At 37.3% G+C, this 15,161-nt stretch overlaps 1 protein-coding gene across 5 annotated transcripts in view; it reads left to right on the top strand.

Moving 5' to 3' along the window:
• The window catches only part of FGFR2 (fibroblast growth factor receptor 2), a 150,558-nt gene that overhangs the window by 63,190 nt on the left and 72,207 nt on the right, over window positions 1-15,161 (top strand). For 3 of the 5 annotated variants that reach the window (XM_029284393.1, XM_015817235.2, XM_015817232.2), the window contains exons 3-4: window positions 7,012-7,278; window positions 9,509-9,583. In XM_029284393.1, coding sequence (XP_029140226.1) covers window positions 7,012-7,278; window positions 9,509-9,583 — 342 coding nt within the window. The remainder of the gene's footprint in view (window positions 1-7,011; window positions 7,279-9,508; window positions 9,584-15,161) is intronic. The other 2 variants (XM_015817237.2, XM_015817236.2) reach the window with 1 other exon arrangement.

The following is a 15,161-nucleotide window of genomic DNA, read 5'->3' as shown; positions in this document are numbered from 1 at the left end:
ATGGAATATAACAAAACAACTACAATGCAAACTCACAGGGACTAAGTTAGTGAAGATTAAGTAAATAGATACTGGTATATTAGTACCAGTTTTTCTCCCTGCATATAATAACTACTTTCTTGTTTAATGGATGCATCCCTTTTTAATTTTATGCAAAGTGGACTGCAGATTGGCTGAGCAATCTCACTGATGCTGGAAGAACAAGACTTATTCTTGAATAATGTTTTGAAATTGGCACAGTGTGTCTCAGCTTGAATTGATAAGCATGAGAAATAAGTTACACAACTTTGTAAGGTGAGCTAGTGATGAATTGACTTCCATGACAATGCTAGACATCCCCAGAATGGCACTGATGTGGGGAAAATTCATGTTACCCATCTAACCCACATCAGCTCCCCATTTTAAACTTATAATGATTCAGAGAGACCCCAAACTAAGGTATGTCTCAATAATAGCACCAAGCAAGCATAATGCTTACTATGAACTAGTACCTAAGGATTCTTGGGTTAGCTTTTCTTGCAATTTGCAGTTTTCCCACTGTAAGCCTGAAGACAGGAGTTCTCCTTTTAATTTTTCTCTCCCAAAAATATAATGCAAGTTGTAAGGGCATTTACGTAATCTGTGAATGCATTAAATATGGGCTGTTGTAGGCCACCCAGACTCAGCTCTGGTGTGATGGGAAGCTTGACAAATAAATAAATATATAATGGATCAAGAATGATGGCTTAAAAGAAAATAAAGAACTGTACTTGAGAGAGAACTAAGATTTTGGGTCAGAAAGCAGGCTTACAATTTTTTTTAAAAAATTCATATTTTGAAACTTAGTCCATAGGAATCAAATTTGTATTGTGCTAGGGAGAAAGCCCCATTCCGTTGCTCTGTTCCTAGAGGAGGGATGAAATATGCCCAGGCATATGCAGTAAGGAGATGGGATTTTGCTGCATGTGAGACCTTCCTGTATTTTCCAAGGGATTGATAAAGTGGAAGTGATATCCAATTTTTGCTTATCCTCTTGGATAATGGGAAATGTGGAAAGTGGGAGTGCATACAGCAGTGGTTCTCAACTTTTTAATGCTGCGACCCCCAACCGGTCGTAAGTCGAGGACTAAACCGGTCGTAAGTCGAGGACTAAACCGGTCGTAAGTCGAGGACTACCCAACCGGTCGTAAGTCGAGGACTTTCCCTGCCCAGGAGCGCTGCGCATGCGTGGTCCCGCCCCCTGCGCCGGCTGAGGCGTAGCTGGCAAGCGGCAGAGACGGAGCAGGCCGACCACCAGCTGGCCCAGCCCAAGGGAGGTAAGGCACCCGCCAGAAAAGGGGGAAAAAATGGCGGACAGCTTTGCTTGGCGACCCCCATGAAATGGTCGATTGACCCCAAATGGGGTCGCGACCCATAGGTTAAGAACCGCTGGCATACAGTGTGACTCTGACTCTTTGGGAAACTGGCTACTTTCAGTATGTTATCAAGCGATGAAAGAAGCTATTGCTGCATACCAAGATCTGGTATGGACAATATCAGAAAAACTATTACAGGTAGTCCTTGACTTGTGACCATAATTGAGCCCAAAATTTCTGTTGCTAAGTGAGACATTTGTTAAGTGAGTTTTGTCCCGTTTTACAATCTTTCTACCCACATTTGTTTAGTGAATCACTGCAGTGTTCATTTAGTAATATGGTTGTTAAGTGAAACTCGCTTCCCTCTTGATTTTGCTGGTCAGAAGGTTACAGAAGGGGATCACATGACCCGGGACATGGCATCTATTGTAAGTATGAATCAGTTGCCAAGCGTCTGAATGTTGATCACCTGACTATGGGGATGCTGCAATGGTACGTGTGAAAAAGGGTCATAAATCAATTTCAGTGCTATTAGAACTTTGAATAGTCACTAAATGAACTGTTGTAAGTCAAGGACTATTTGTACTGCATATCAAGATCTGGAATATAGCTTAATAGTTGTATTCTTTATACTGCTGTCAATGTATTACTAATGGGCATAACAAGGGGCTCTTGTCAATGCTGCTAACATCGGATGTTTTTGCATTGACAACAGATGGAAATGTAGCCATCTTTTACCTTTTGCTTTTAGAGTTAGATGATGCTGGGAGGAGGGATGTGAATGAGAGTTCAGCTAGACATAACAACACTAAACCTAGTGTGAGAAACAAAGTTATTGTAACCAGAGCTGATAAGGAATTGGTGAGCTGGAGAACTGGAGAGGAAGCCCGGGCTTCAAGCTAATTGGGGAATGTGATTTATGACTGTTAATACAAGCTCAGGGGAGGGGAATTCAGTTTTTGGCTTTGATTATGCAGTGCCGATATTATGCTACTCAAAATAAAGATTCTTTAAGGTAAACAATGTCTTCTTTTCAAGGGTCTGTCGGAACCATGACAGCTCTATAGTAGAGAATAGGTGGTTCATTCTAGGTTTGTTTCTGCTGCTTTGCTGTATTTTAACCAGTAATTAAGGGCACAGCTGGTTGGAAAGTCAATCTACACCAGGGGTCTTCAAACTTGGCCTTTTTATGACTTGTGGACTTCAACTCCCAGAATTCTCAGCCAGGCATGCTGGCTGAGGAATTCTGGGAGTTGAAGTCCACAAGTCATAAAAGGGCCAAGTTTAAAGACCCCTGATCTACACTTTGTTGCTTTAAGGGGAAAAAAGAAAAAGAAAAATATCAAGTCCAAAGCTTAATACAGGGCTTTTCAACCTTTTCACCCATTGTACCACTTTTAGGATATGGCAATATCTGAGTACCACCAGTCGCCTAGCAAGGTGTCAAAAACTTGATGACCAAAAAAAAAAAAAAAAAGGAAAAAAGTGATAAAGTACAGGTAGTCCTCGACTTACAACAGTTCACTTAGTGACTGTTCGAAATTACAATGGCACTGAAAAAGTGCCCCCCCAAGTCACAGCCGAGCAAGACACCTGCCTGCCCACCCGGCAGCGCTCTTCCTCCTGTCCGAGGTGGGACACTGTGACCATCATAAATATGAATCAGTTGCCAAGCATCTGAATGTATATCAGAAGACCCTGGAGAGGCTGCAACATTCCAGCTGATTGGCGCTTCTTCTGGGCTCAGCAGAAGCGCCAGGATCAGTGTTGCTTTCCAGCTGATTGGTGCTTCTTTAGGGCTCAGCAGAAGCACCAGGATCAGTACTGAGCTCCAGCTGGAGCCTGGCGCTGATCCTGGCACTTCCACTAGCCCTGACAGTCCCGAAGAAGCGCCAATCAGTTGGAAAGCGGCACTGATCCTGGTGCTTCCGCTGAGCCCTGACAGCCCTGCAGCTCCAGCCATCTCCCGCTCAGGCTTGTGCGGTGCTGCCACCGGTTCAGCTCATTCCCCTCCCCCGCTACCACTTTTCTAGGATGGTTGCGTACCACCTGCCAGGTGCCAATGTACCACAGGTGGTACACGTACCACTGGTTGAAAAGCCCTGGCTTAATAAATGTAGATCATGAGAAGAGTCTCTGGGAAATCACGCATGTCACATGGATTGAAATGGTCCCTGCCAGGTTTGGCTGGAAGACCATATAGTTGTTGCTGGATAATGTATGCCTGGAAAGAGCAGGCAGCCAGGCACTACATAGCTCAGTTCATTGCTTTTGTGCTGAATCTCATGTAAGTATTAAAAAGTATGTACTAGTTTAGCCCAAAGCATCACAGAGGGAGATGGATTAAATCTGCAGAGCAATATGGTTTCCATGTTGCCTGGATCTCATCAGTATTTAAACCTGAAGATTTTTGTCTGAAAGAAAAGAGCAGGATAACACTGCACTAACTCACCTCCACTCTTTCTGATTTGGGCACGCAGTCAAAAATAATGCTGAGAGAAGTTTTATAGGCAAGGCTTATAAAAAGTGACAAGCTTTAGCTGCTTCTAGGTTGGAATCTGGCAAAACAAACAGTTATGTCACAACTGTCCTTAATATTTTATGTTTCTCATGCTAAAACAATTATTCTTACTATTTCTAATGTTTAAGTGTAAGGGTTGATGCTTATATAGCCAATATGACATAATCATTCAGGCACTTGAAGAAGGAATCAGAAAGCTTTGAAGAAACATAAGTCAATTGTTTTTTTTAAAAGAAATTAAAATAACACTAAAAACAACTTTGAAACTCAAAACAAAAGAAAGGAGTGGGTGAGAACACAGTCCAGTGAAGATTGGAAGATAATGAAATGAAATAGCTTTGAAGACATTCTGGCTGGATAGAATAGTATAGTGGAAACATTTTGCACTTTACTTTTTTTTTTTTTTTTTTGCAAATTCTGCTGTGCCTTTGTGTAATTCTAAGACCTTTTCTTTTTTTAAAAAAAAAATCATTGGCATTTCCCCATTTACTTTAGATAGCTCTTAAAAGTATTCAGTGAGCACAATTCCTTTTGGAAAATACATTCCTGATCAGCAAAGTCAAAACACCACCCAATTTTTGCATATAATGGGGGATGGTCATTGATCACCTGCTATGGCTATAAATTTTGTTGTTCATTGACCATGATTGCCAAAATACTCTTATCTCATGCGTCATCTCCATCTTTCTTGCTTCCATTTTGACACACAAATGTAATCTCTTTAAAGTAGATCTGCCCAGTTTGCTAACCTGGTTCTTAAAGCACAGTTAGATTCTGATTGAAAATCCTCCATTAACACGAAATCTTAGTTGATATTTAAATATCTCAGAGAACTATGGTTTAAATAAATCTTAGATCTAATTAATTTACAAAACTCTCTGAGTTGTTGATTAAAGCTAAAGCCAATAAATCTACTGTCCCAAAGGTTATATAAAGAATCATTTGTGTTCTGAGTGAGTGGAAGGGGAGGCAAGTGGAGAAATCTGCATTGTGATATTGTGGTAATATCCTCCACTCCCTATGTATTCTCAGACAATGTCACAATGCAAATATGAAAGGACAAAGCTTGGTTTGTGATGTGTGCAATGGGTATTTGTCATTTTGGTATCAATGTTATTAATACCAAAATGAATGCTTTGCGTTAAGAATAGTATTAACTGTTTCAGAAAGTAAGTTAGTCTTACTTATTTTTAAATATCAACAAACATAAATCCAATTATGGACTCTGGACAATTTAAAAAAAAACCCATTTAACTATCTTACTGATAAAAAGTAGAAAGTAGAAAGCAGCCCATTTGCCATTTGTGATGTTTTGTTTCGTTTCGTTTCGTTTCCTTCCTTCCTTCCTTCCTTCCTTCCTTCCTTCCTTCCTTCCTTCCTTCCTTCCTTCCTTCCTTCCTTCCTTCCTTCCTTCCTTCCTTCCCATGTAACCCTTTTAATGCAAAATGTCATAATAGATTAATGGAATCTATAATTATCTCCCCACACTAGTTAATGCAATTAACTAGCATTCATTGAGGACCTTTTAGTCAAAAAATATTGAGCTGTTGAATATTGAGACTCATTTTTTAAAACCACATGTGGGAATTGTTGCTCTTTGCATAGCAAGATTATTTAGCTTAAGATCTGAAGTATTTAGTAATATCAGCCACCATCTTATGATCTGGAAGTAAAAGAATTGCATTACTTTAGAAGTAAAGAAGTAATTTTTGCCATAGAAAAATAATCACTATTTTCACAGTGCTAACTTATGGAATTTGTGGGTCAGGGTTAGCCACTATTTTTATGGGCTTGGACATTTATTATGTTCTTCCACATTATCTTTACACCTGCAGACAGTTTACATTGTGTACGTTTTATTAGTGATTGGTGGAAAGCGATGACTGGTGTGCTCAGCCATTCAGATCAGTTATACCATGAAGGAGAATAAAGCCGAATGAATTGGTTCTGCCTATCTCAGTGAACAGGAGTAGACCTAATCACAAGTTAGGGAGGCATCCAGTGATTTTAGAGAACTGATTTCATGCACCTCGAACAGAGAAGGTTCCCTGTTGTGCGTGTTTGTTTTCAATTCATGATGAAGTTAGTGAGCCAACAGACTTATTCCTGCTTTCCCACATTGTGTTTTTGGCCAACTGAATATGCTGCTCTGTAGGCTGGGTGTGAGCATTAGATAATGGCACAAAATAAATAAATAGAATTAATAAATAAATGTTGCCTTATGAATTATTTAACCATCACTTGGCTGCTGCCTATTCTCAAAATTCAAAAAAAGCATTAATGTTCCTAAAACAAGCAAAATCATGCATGCCAAAGAACAGCAATAATATGGCTCAGAGCAGTGACCCCCCAAGGATATGGTAGAAGCCACAGTGCCTTTATGTGCATGTTTCATGATGTCCTTATGTAAACGATCCAAATAATGTTTGTGCACTTTACAGAATTTGTGATGATGTCACAATATGCATGGCATTGCTGGTCACACCACCATCCTACCCTTCTACCCCCTGCAGACACAAATGAAATCCATAGGTCATGCAGACTACAGTGTAAGAGAGACAACTTATGCTCTTGACTTTAGGCTTGTATGTTACCCAGAACTGCTTCAAAAGAGATTTTTCAGATTGCCTTGTCATACTATAGATCTTGTAGCCAATTAGGTACAGTAAAGATATCTATAGAAATATATCTTATAATCAGTTAGACATAGAACCAAGAAAGCTGTTGGTTCTACTTGATGCTGAACGTGCCTACATTCAGCACCAAGCAGTGCCTTTAACTGAATGGCAAAATCTTTTACTAAGATTCTTAAGTGAGGAAGAGGCTTCCTTTTCTCGTCACGGCCTTCTACCCTGCCCTTTTAATTGCCCTATGCAACACTGAGGAGTATATTCACTTCACTTTTGAATCTAATTTTATCCCAGACCTCTTAGCTGATAAGAAGAGCAACATGCCATCCTATCAATGATAAAGCACATTTTATCAGTGTTTCTAGCTTTGCTCAATATTATTAAAATGCCAGCTGGCTGAAATGATGATGATGATTGTTTTAAAATCTGCACATATTTTGCTGGATCACGTTCCTTCATTGACAATTGTTGGACATTTCCCCCCCCCACTTCTGTTGCTTTCCTTTCCTCCTATATTCCACTTTAGCAGAGCCACCCACCAAATATCAAATCTCTCAGCCTGACGTACGTTCTGTACTTCCGGGAGAAACATTGACGTTGCGCTGTCAAGTGAAAGATGCCACCGCAATCACTTGGACTAAAGATGGAAAACGTTTGGTGTCCAATAATCGAACAGTCATTACTGGGGAAAATCTGTGGATTAAAGATACGACACCCAGAGATTCTGGCCTTTATGCTTGCACTGTTAGGATTGCAGACAGTGAAACTTTCTACTTCATTATAAATGTCACAGGTAAGCTTGTTGAGAGACATTTTCTAATATATCCAAACAGCTAGTCTAAATTAATTAGGTATGAAGATACAGCTTTACTCTTAACTAGAGTAAAAGAAAATATGCCACGTAACATTCTAGTGATTCCTTCATTACCCATCTGACCTAGCTTTTTCAGTAATTTGCTTGATGCCCTTTTTTGTATACCTTCCATTTGAAAATCAAATAGGTTGTAACACAAAAGGGGATTTTAAACTGTCATCCCCCAAGATATTCATCTGATGCCAATGATATTTTTCTTTTGTACCCAGCTAAAAAAAATTCCTCTTCCCTGTCAATATTTTAATTTTTTTATCTGCTGGATTTTATTTTTTTGGCTGGCTTAATGTAATTTTTAACTTCTCAGACCAACCTGGCTTAGCATTAGTTGGCAGCATGGTGTATTTAAGAAATTTCTTTAGTATTGGAGTAAATTGAGGAATGTTTCATTGACATCTGAGTTGCTACCCGCATATAAAGTATGAAATTACTGATTACTCTGGGAAATACAGATAGTCCTCAACAGGGCTTTTTTTGTCATAGAACGCCCAGAACGGAGTTCTGGCACCTTTTTTGGATGGAACCTTGTAGGATACGTGTCTGAGTTCCGGCACCTTTTTTTTTTTTTTTTATAGAAAAAAAAGCACTGGTCCTCAACTTATGACAGTTACTTATTGACCATTTAAAATTACAATGAATACTCCCCTCCCCCAGCTACTTATAACCAAGTTTCAAAGTTCCAAAATTGCTTGGCCAGAATTTATGACTGTTTGCAGCATCCCACCATGACCATGATTTATGATGGTTTTTGCCAGAAACAGGCTCGTACTTCTGTTTGCTGCTGTGTTCAATTAATGACTGCCACAATTTCTTATTGACTGCCATGAAAAAGATAATAAAATTGGTTCAGTCACATGGTGGTTGACTTTAGAGCAGTCATGACTTACAATTGTAATTGCTAGGTTCATTAGGGTCGTAACTGAAGGACTACCTATGTAAGCAGCTTGTATGTATGTGTTCATTACTTAGCAGCTTGCCTATATAAACTAAAACAATGAAATCCTTCAAAAAGAGGTACTTAAAATGTGTGTTAGTGTATACAGTCTCACTTTTTAGAGCAACCGTGACTCATTCTAGAGGCATACTATTTCTGCTGTCTCCACACATGTGTGCACACCTATCTCTTTCTGTTTGCATGCAGAAATATCCATGAGTGTATTTTGAAGCCTAAAATAATGACACAGCTGCCTTAATGATTCACAAGGAAGCATTTTAGATGCATTGTTATGTATTCTGAGTCACTTTTCCCCCCAAAAAGTGTTTCTATAGAACTGGAATATAAATCAGAAACTAAAAACAGTGATTAATAGAGCTACCCAATATAACTCTGCATAGAATTATATTCAGTGGGGCTCACCCAGAGAGGATCATAAGATCACATCAGAAGAAAGCTGAATGTTAAATCATTTAATGTTCCATTAATAAATAGAGTGGGCGTATGTGTATTATAGTAATAACACAAACTATTTGAATTTATGCTTTTGCATTTTCAGTAATAATAAAGCTATTTTACATTATTTTATATTCAATACATGGTAGAGATATTATCTACTCCTTCAGACAAATATATGCATTTCTTAAGTCACAAATGCATTTTATTTTGTTTGTTATAAAAAAAATGAGCAATATAATATTTTATTTAAGATTTTGATTCATGATCTATGTGCATGCAGTCTGTACATGGAGAGGACAATAGTGCATACTTGTGGATGTTCTGAAGCACAAACTTAGCTTCACTGACTTACAACTTGTATTATTATGGTTGCTCGCACAGTCAGCCAGATGTTTAGACTGGATTTGACATTTTGATCTACTTATCGAATCCTACCCAAGGATGATGATGATGATGATAATGATGATTAAGTAAGACTTGCTTTAGGTACTTTTCACCAACTCAAGGTTGATTCAGCCTTCCATCCTTCTGAGGTTGGTAAAATGAGGACCCTGGGGGCAATAGGCTGACTCTGTAAACCGCTTAGAGAGGGCTGTAAAGCACTGTGAAGCGATATATATCCAAGTGTTATTACTATTGCTATTTTCAGAAACATCTCTCACCTATGTATTGTTCTTAATATCCAGACTGCAGAAAAATACATGTTTGCTTACAATATCTAGCAGGTGAATGATTTTTAAAATAATTTTTAAACTTCAGATGTTCTTTCATCTGGAGATGATGAAGATGACAATGATGCTTCTGAGGATTTTGTGAATGACAGCAACCCAATCAGTAAGTAAATTCAATAGTTAAAGCTGTTTGGAAGATACATTGTTTTTGCTACCTTTTTCATTCTTGTATCCAAAGCCCCCAACTCAAATTTTGTGAGATGAGGTTTTATTTTACAGTGGTTTATTCCTTGGCTGTAAAGTGCATGAGTTTTAATTAGCAATAGTTTATCCCTCTTATTTTAAAATATTTCTAGTATTTGTGACATGGATATAAGTTAGTATATTTTTCCTGTTCATTTATTTTAATGTGTACCAATTTATTTCTATAATATGGCAATAACCTATAATAAAAACAGCCAAACATCTTTAAGGAAGAATATAACGATCAAGAAGCTATATTTTTCCTAATGAGTATGTGGCCGAATGCCAAAAACGTTAACAAAAAAGTTGACAGTTCAGACAGGGAGTGATTACCATATCAATCAACACAGAACAGTATGAAAACAATTTGAAACTAAATATTTCTATCAGATAGTGTTTTTAATAAATCAGAAGAGGAATTATAGTGTATAATAATCATAAACATATTGGCTATATTTAATTGTAATTAAATGTAAATTTAAAAGGAATCAATCCAATCTAGTTTTTGTTTAATAATAATAATAATAATAATAATAATAATAATAATAATAATAATAATAATAATAATAATAATAATAATAATNATCACCCGGATCTCTGGGGGTAGTTCGTTCCAGAGGGTGGGGGCTCCCACCGAGAAGGCCCTCCCCCTGGGGGTCGCCAGCCGGCACTGTCTGGCTGACGGCACCCTGAGGAGACCCACTCTGTGGGAGCGTACCGGCCGATGGGAGGCAACCTGCGGCAGAAGGCGGTCTCGGAGATATCCAGGTCTGATGCCATGGATGCCATTTCAGCAACAATTTTTGGGAGAATGCCCAAGGGATCTCAGTCCAAGGTTAAATATGATCTGCGGGGGGAGGGGGCGGAGAGAAGGGAATCACATGCCCACACGATATATAACATTTGTTTTGTTACATTTGGTGGATAGGTGTGAATGGAAACATGGATAAAGTATATTAAATCATGGTGGCACAGTGGTTAGATAGAATGTGGTATTGCAGGCTAATTCTACCCACACACCAGGAGTTTGATTCAAGCTGGCTGAAGGTTGATTCAGCCTTCCACACTTGCATTTGTGTGCGTGTGTGTGTGTGTGTATATGTGTGTGTGAATAGCTAACTAGCTAGCTAGCTATATTACATATGAGTGATTTCAAATATCAGTTTTGAAAATATTTTTTACAGGGAATGTCAATGTCATGGGTAACCATGTGTACAGAATGTCAGTCTCTCTGTGGGTTTGCATATATGAACTATTTTTATCTATGAGAGAATATGTCAACCTGCATATGATTTTTACAAATTTCATATTTTGTCAAAATGCTTTTTACTAAGAAATATAAAGGCAAGAGCCAGTCTTGGTTATTCAGTGCCGTTAGTAGGTTCATCTGCTGTTTCTTCAAATCCATCTCAAATATGAATGTATTATTACATTTTATGCTGTATATGCTTTGACCAGCATTTTATGTAAGATGCAATAAATCTCATCAATATTGTTAATAATTTAATCACAACTAGTAGGGACCAGGTCGAGGGTAATTGTGATTGATGGTGATGATGTTATGATACAATGATACTATTACAATTATTGTAATAGTGGAAATTTGTACTGCATGCCAATAACTTCAACTTTTAACCTTGAAAATTCATGACCTTATTGTGGCTAGAAGAAATCAGTTTTAGTGATAGTCATTTTTCCAAGGTTACCTAATACTACTCAATTCACTTAGCTACCTACACTAAACAAATACTCAAGATTTATTACAGTTATGAAAGAGTCTAGAAACCATGATGCCAATATGTTTGAAGGCTAACTACTGTATAACTTGGGAGACGAGTACACCATACCTGCTGTTGGTTAAATGTAGATTGCTAATATTGTACAGTATCTCATAGCAATTAATGAATTGTGACCATTTGAAGGTCAGTGTGAACCTAGCAACCATATGAGCTCCTGTACATAATGCTGATTCTCTTTATGTACGATTTATCCTTTATCCAGATTTTGGACTTTCCCCCAACAATGTTATTTGTTTAAACTGTTTTGTGAAACATACTAGTTTTAGGGCCAAAATATGTATTCATTATGGAGAGGTATTTAGTAAGATTGTTTCTGGATAAGTGAGGCTGTTTGTTTTCTGTGTGTTACAGACTTAACTGATTTATTTTGGTTACCTAAAATGCTTTTGCAGCAATATTGCAATTTATTTTGTAAGATCTATTTTAAGGTTTCTTTCTTTTATATGCCTTTTAGAATAATGGAATATTTTCTTAAGGTTGCGGTTTTTTACTTTAAGTATGGAAAAACACAGAACAGCACGATCAAATGCTCACAGATTTTTCTAACTAATTAGTTCTAAAGGCTCCGCCCTGAAACAAAAGCAATCACACACAATGTTTAGAGTGCTTAATTCTTTTAGACGTTTTCTTTGATTGGCCAGCTTGTTAAAAGAGTTTGTAGCTAAACGCTTCCCCAGCTGTGTTTTTATTTTGCTTTGTGGCTGAAAGTAGAAGGGAAGATTCCAGAGTGTGTGTTAGTGGAATTCAAAAGCAGTCCTAACTGATGGCTGGAAAGGGTTAGTTGTTTTGTTCTTTTATGCTAATAAAGGAAATGAAGTGGGATTGACAGAAGAATAGTTATGTTTCTGAGCCCCTCTCGTCTTAAGAAATTCCATGTAAATTGATTTGTTTCAGGAAGCATCTACTATGAAATAATTAAATGGCCCTGCTGTGAAACACATTTTAGTTTTAATTTTTCAATAGCTAAATATGTTAATAGAATTAACTATACCCATGACATTAATACATAGTTAATCAGATTTCTCTTATCTGCAGGAAAAGACTGAGAATATAGTAATAACAGCCCAGGAAAGACAATGAAAATCGGTAGTAATTATGATTGAGCTAAATTATTATTTGGACAACAATGTGAAATTACAGCTGCCAGTTTAGCCTTTGCTTTAGCTGATGTTGACTGCCATTTGCATGGAGTTCTTCCCAAGAAGCCAAACTGTTGTAATGTATTGGCTTAGTATACGTGTAGATCCAAGCAGTATAGTGTTTTATAAATAGCAAATGGAAATTTTGTCAAGGGGCAGATTCTTTGTATCTCCCTCCCACATATATTTATGGTATTCCCTTCAAAACTCTAATTCTGAGACTGTATGCCTTTGCAGTGCACCATTGGTATCTTGATATTTAATAATATAACTTTGTCCAAAGTTATAATACTACCTTAGGGTTTTAAGGTTAGATAGGTTTGTTGTTGTAATACATGCTAGTGCATATTACTAAGTAAAATAAAAAGTTGAGATTGTAATGTTATTTTATTCTACTACACCAAAAACGAGTCAGAAGTCAATGCTTTTCTCTCTCTTTTTTCTTTTCGTCTTACACTTTCTCTCCTTCTCTTTTTATTTCCCTATGTTCTGATTTATTTTAATTTTCCTTTGAATTTTATGTTTTGATAAACTAATGAAAATTTGATGAATGGAAAAGTTACAGTTGTGAAGGGATGTTGAGAGGCCTTCCCAAACATATTTCCACCTTAAGATACAGAGAAAGGCTTCTGTTTCTGATTTGAAAAATAAGTAGTAAGATAAGGCATGATGCGATTCATTAGGTATCTAGGCCCTTATTACTTGGAATAATGTAAGTCCTTTGAAAAGCTTATAATTGCTTTACATACACAAGGGGGGGATGGGCGGGCGGGAGAGAGAGTGTTTTATCCACTCATTCAAATAATGTTCCTAATTTCTCCTAGTGATATTGGCACTGAATATAAGTAAGCACAAGGGAAAATTGCTACGTAGGTGGATAAATACTCAGCTTCCCTAAATCTGGGACAAGACCTTCCAACATGCATGGCATGTTAACTTTCCCTGTATTAATTACATTTGTATATGCATTCTCTCCCAAAAAATCGTAATAAAGGGAAATATAGGCCAAAAGTCATTTTTACCAGGCATGAATGTAGCCTTTGGGTACACCGTAGTATTTATATGAGTTAATTGAATTTGTTTTTAAAAAACAGGAATACTAAATGAAGCTCATTAAGGTTCATTCCTGAAATTATGTTGACGGAAATCCTGTATAAAATGGAAAACAAGTTCTTTCCTTCCTCTGTCTTTCTTTCATCGTACCTAGATTGTTCAAACTCTCAGCAATATTCTCAGAATGGTTTTTGATGTATCAAATAACATTCCACCTTGAATTACTGAAAAAAGGCAGCATAAAACTATTTTTTTTTAACATACTGCAATTTAGACCTACATATAAAGATGCAGAATCAGAAATAGGAATATAAAGATACAAAGATCGAAACAAAGAAATTAAAAACAATATGGGATTTTACAGAAGCTTCACCAGGAACCAAAGTGACATCAAAGAAGCTACTAAGAGAGCATACTTTAGTTTGGGGACTACCCTGGAGTAAACATTAGTAATTAATTACTACAGTAATCATTATTTTTCCTAGAATTAAGTTGTGGTGTTTTAAGAAGCATTATAATAGGATATGTTTGTTTCTTCTCTCCAGCCCACAAATTGTGGCTCAGAATTAGTTCTGACCATATTGTGTAGGAAGTGGAAAGCCCATCACTGTACACTGTGATGTTACACCTAACCAGGAGAGGGTTGGGTTGGGTTGCCTTGAGCTGGGCTGAAAAAAAGGCTCAGATTATTTAAAAAAAATAAAGGACTTTATTCATATTTATTATGGCACTTTTAAAAAATGCATTATCTGAAGAAGCATAGTGTGTGCATGTGTGATACTGTATATAATTCTGTACTATCGTGCTTCATTGTGGTGTACAATTAAAATAATGAATAATAGATCAATGTGAAACTATTACAATTATATAATTGTTTGTTATATTGTTGATATAATCCTATATCAAACAATAATAATCATGTAACTAATATACATATACATGCTAATGTAAATAAATATAAGCAAATTCAGTGAATATTCTCGAATACCTTTCTAAATAATTTTGTTTTCAAGGTCTTCCTAAAATTTAGGCATAATGGTGCCAAGCAGATCTCCAGTAGAAAGGTATTCCAAAGGAGAGTGTGTGTAATAATAGAACAACACTTCTCTGTTTCCCTCTCCTTGGAAACAATAAATCCACACTATGCTCATTCAGGATGAGTCCAGTATACGAATAGGATCTGTTTAAAATAAACAGTTCCATAAGCACCTGGGTATCAAGTCATATAGAACTTTGGAGATCAAAATTAGTTGATTAAATAACAGTTTTGCCAGAACAGTCCACAATGTGCTTATTCAGAAGATGATACTGACACTGGAAGATCATTTGTCGGCCGTGACCAGGGGGGCGTTTTATCAGGTGCGCCTGATTTACCAGTTGCGCCCCTTTCTGGACCGGGACGCTTTGCGCACAGTCACTCAGGCTCTCGTCACCTCTCGCCTGGACTACTGTAACGCTCTTTACATGGGGCTCCCCATGGGGAGCATCCGGAGGCTCCAGCTGGTCC

The sequence above is a fragment of the Protobothrops mucrosquamatus genome, unplaced genomic scaffold (assembly GCF_001527695.2).
Source record: "Protobothrops mucrosquamatus isolate PMUCROS unplaced genomic scaffold, P.Mucros_1.0 scaffold566, whole genome shotgun sequence".
Taxonomy (NCBI): Eukaryota; Metazoa; Chordata; class Lepidosauria; order Squamata; family Viperidae; genus Protobothrops; species Protobothrops mucrosquamatus.
Note: the sequence above shows the minus strand (reverse complement) of the source record. Positions and strands in the feature narration are given on the sequence as shown.